General features: G+C 38.0%; 1 protein-coding gene across 1 annotated transcript; it reads left to right on the forward strand.

The window, feature by feature from the left end:
- Positions 1–2: 2 nt before the first annotated feature.
- Positions 3–740, forward strand: LOC105536591 (olfactory receptor 2G6-like; the record flags this gene model as incomplete). Its single annotated transcript, XM_011975995.1, has 1 exon — positions 3–740. A coding segment is annotated over one exon (738 nt), but the record flags the coding sequence as incomplete, so codon positions are not given.
- Between the last annotated feature and the right edge of the window lie 3,505 nt (positions 741–4,245).

Genomic DNA, 4,245 nt, shown 5'->3' on the forward strand with positions numbered 1-4,245 from the left:
GCTTGGGCTCGTCTGAGTGCATCCTCTTGGCCGTCATGGCTTATGACCGCTATGCTGCTGTCTGCCGGCCACTGCACTACACAGTCATGATGCACCCGAGGCTCTGTGCGTCTCTGGCCAGTGTAGCGTGGCTCAGCGGCCTCGTTACCTCCCTGGTTCAGTGCTCCCTCACTGTGCAGCTGCCTCTCTGTGGTCATCGCAAACTGGATCACATTGTCTGTGAGGTGCCAGTGCTCATCAAACTGGCCTGTGTGGATACGACTTTCAACGAGGCAGAACTCTTTGTGGCCAGTGTAGTCTTTCTAGTAGTCCCGGTGTTACTCATCTTAGTCTCCTATGGCTTTATCACCCAAGCTGTGTTAAGGATACAATCAGCTGCGGGGCGCCAAAAGGCCTTTGGGACCTGTTCCTCTCACCTGGTTGTGGTCGTCATTTTCTATGGGACCATCATATTCATGTACCTTCAACCGGCCAATAGTAGATCCAAAAACCAGGGAAAGTTTGTTTCTCTTTTCTATACCGTAGTCACCCCCCTTTTAAACCCCATTATCTACACTCTGAGAAACAAAGATGTGAAAGGGGCCTTGAGGACCCTGATACTGGGAAATGCTGTTGGACAAACCACGGGAACTAGTGAAACACCTGGAATTATAAAGAAGCGAAACAAGCCAAGGCCGAGTGAGGGTTCATTCTCCCCAGACATTCCTCTTGTCAATCCCAAGACCCTAGGTTCAATCTAGAAAAAAAAAGTTTGTCCTTTACTCCACCTGCCATCAAGGTTCATGTATCCATTATCTCTATCTAATGTGCCAGCCCATCTGATAAACTTCTAGTGCTTCAAAGCTCAGCTGAAATGTCTGCATTCCCTAGCTGTCCTGAAACACCATCCTTCTCATCCTTCTGCAGAATTGTGTTTCATATGTTTCCATAGCACTTGACACACACTGCCATTTCTACAGTTATACAGTTTATATAGTTTGTGTGCATCTACATATGTGTGTGTGTGTATATATATATATATATGACTAGGCAAAGCAATGTATATAACAGACTGAAAAAATATATGACCATTTTCCCAGAATATGTAACTTTTAACCAGAGAATGGACCATCCCACTCTATTGGCTTATTTACAACATGAGAAACACAATTATTATTCAGAGTTGTGATGCTTTGGTTCCACAGAATTGTGGGATGCAAATAATGATTAATATTTTATTAAAAGAATCAAATAAGCAAACTTGCATTAAGGAGACTGATTCACATATTGTTTAAGTTAGTTCCCTTTTAACTGAAGTGTTTAAAAGTTGAGTAAAAGTGCCATACACTAAAACGTAAGTGTTTTAACATGTTTATAGAAAATTCATATAATAAGTTATTGTTTCTGGCCTTAAACTCTGGAAAACAGTTACTCACATAATTTTATACTTTAAAATTTGAAATATGAATCCCACACACAGTCTCATGTTAATGATCATAGTTATGTTTGGTTTCCAAAACAGCAAAAAAATGAAATATGTAGAAGCATTTTAATAAGAACTGTATTCTTATATTTAACCAAACTTTTACTTTAATTCTGTCTCTCTGTGTATCTTTGTCTGTCTCGGCCTCTTTCTCACTTTCTTTTCCCAAAACGATTGAACTTCATCAATTTGTCAACTTCAAGTATTTTAAGAGAACTGTGCAATTACAGAAAAAAATGGTTTAATATGTGGTTGTAATTTTACTTCATATTCTCATTATGATACACATGAGGGGAAAAAAGCAGCATGAAAACATCACTGCAAATGAAGATTAAAATGCAGGGAGAATCTGGGGTGAAAGTGGAATTTTCTAGTGACTTAGACTTTTATCTGGACAGGCTCTTGCTCTGTTGCCCAGGTTGGAGTGCAGTGGCTCAATCATGGCTCACTGCAGCCTCGACCGCCTGGGCTAAAGTGATTCCTCTGCCTCAGCCTTCCAAAATTCAGATTTATAACAGAAAATAAAACTAGTGCTCATGTATAATTCATCTTTGTATGACAATTGTAGCCCGTGTACAGATGTGTTAATGATAACGTTTGGACCTGCCTCTCCTAGCAAAGCCTGGACTGAAGGTGAAATGGCTGCACACACAGAACAAAAAGGCATCAGGAGAATTCACTAATGACTCAGGCTGCCTCTTCACAAATACCCTGTCCAACTGGCGCCTCTTCAATATACTTTTACCAAACAAAATGATGAATAGCCAACTTGACAAAAACAAGAGGGAAATAGGTCTGGGTAAATTTGTCTTCCAGGATATTCTCCTGTGATTTTCCTCCTTCAGTAACAGAAGGAAGAGTTGGGAACTGAGCAGAACATGCTGAGGAGTGCATGCTTTTATTTACAATATGCAAGTAGAGAAGACGTTCTACAGGCAGCCTCACACTTACAAATGCTTTATTCCTGATAACCTGAGAAATATGGCTTCAGGAAGAATGTACCTGTGTCACAGTCTCAATCAATTTACATGGAATATGGCCCTGGGGCAAAAGATGTGGCATTTAAAGGAAAGCAATAGCTCCAAATGAAAAGACAACAAGGTGTAAAGCAATGATATGAAGACAATATGTAGAAAAAAACTACATATGTATTGTGAAGCAACCATTTTCAAAGACAAACAACCATTTAAGGTAATATGGGATACAAATCCCACTGAAAATAAAATCAAATTATTACTGTACACAATAAATTCAAACATAATTCAGAATAAAAATATAGAATAATATAGCTAAAGATGCTAATTCCAGCAATATGTAGATAATAGTTATTTGCACCAAAAAGAAAACCAGAACACAGATATGATTAACATATGCAAAGCAACCTAAAAAATCTACTTAACTGCAGATAAAAATGGGAACACATTTGAAAATCCTGTTACTACTTTCTTGAATTTACAGCTTTCCTATGATATGGATATGTTTATACTGCTTTTGTCATAATTATATAATTTCATACTATTTTTATAATATGAACATTCCTCTTCTGATTTAATAATCTACAAAATGTCCACCATTTATTAAAAATCTTCCCTACAATTGAATAACGAGTATTTTCTTTTTTAAATAAATACCTGTATTGAGCATACTTTTGTTTGTGAATATAATTATGTATCTATAAAGTTTTATAAATACAATTACTAAATCTAAAACAGGAACACATCAGTCATTTGCACACATTACTGGCTTGATCTGCAGAACATGTTTTCAATGGATGCCCCAAGAAAAAAACTGTCTTGCTTAAATGACCATTCAATATTGCAATTATTTAAAAACTATACAATGAGAATGCTGAAATATGTATATGATTCCACCACTCCAAACACCATGAATGTTTTAAAAGATGTATTTTTTAAGAAAAAATGATTTTACATAAATATTAATTCATGAAAAACAAAAATCATACAGGACCAGAGCTCAGAGAATAAAAATGGAAGGCACTTACTGTTTAAACCCAAATGGTCAGTAAAAGAGACAGGTACCAGCTACTGGAAAAAAAACAAAACAAAACAAAAAAAACCACGAAAATATAAAGACCAATGACACTGAAGAAACTCCATCAACTAATGTGCAAAATAACCAGCTAGCATCACGATGACAAGATCAAATTCACACATAAAAATATTAACCTTAGGCAGGGCATGGTGGCTCACACCTGTAATCATAGCACTTTGGGAGGCTGAGTCCAGCAGATCATGAGGTCAGGAGTTCAAGATCAGCCTGGCCAGCATGGTGAAACCCTATCGCTACTAAAAAAACACAAAAAATTAGCCAGGCATGGTGGTGCACGCCTGTAATCCCAGTTACTCAGGAGGCTGAGGCAGGAGAATTGCTTGAACCTAGGAGGCAGAGGTTGCAGTGAGCCAAGATCCGGCCACCGCACTCCAGCCTGGGCGACAGCGCGAGCCCCCGTTCAAAAAAAAAAAAAAAAAAGAAAAATAATGTTATCACTTTGGTCTCATTTGATCATTTGAGTATGAAGGATCAGACAGTGAAAATAAAAGTACCAAGAAAAATAAACAAAGGTCTTGTAATAAAAAAGAAAAAAAAAGCAACACAGAATGACCAAAGCTGTCCTCAGCAATAAAAAGAAAAAAGCTGGAGTCATCACATTACTGTGTCCGGAACTGGTGGGTTCTGGGTCTCGCTGACTTCAGGAATGAAGCCACGGACCCTCACGGTGAGGGTTACAGTTCTTAAAGATGGTGTGTCCGGAGTTTGTTCCT

Source organism: Mandrillus leucophaeus, unplaced genomic scaffold (genome assembly GCF_000951045.1).
Source record: "Mandrillus leucophaeus isolate KB7577 unplaced genomic scaffold, Mleu.le_1.0 Scaffold1608, whole genome shotgun sequence".
In the NCBI taxonomy this organism is placed as follows: domain Eukaryota; kingdom Metazoa; phylum Chordata; class Mammalia; order Primates; family Cercopithecidae; genus Mandrillus; species Mandrillus leucophaeus.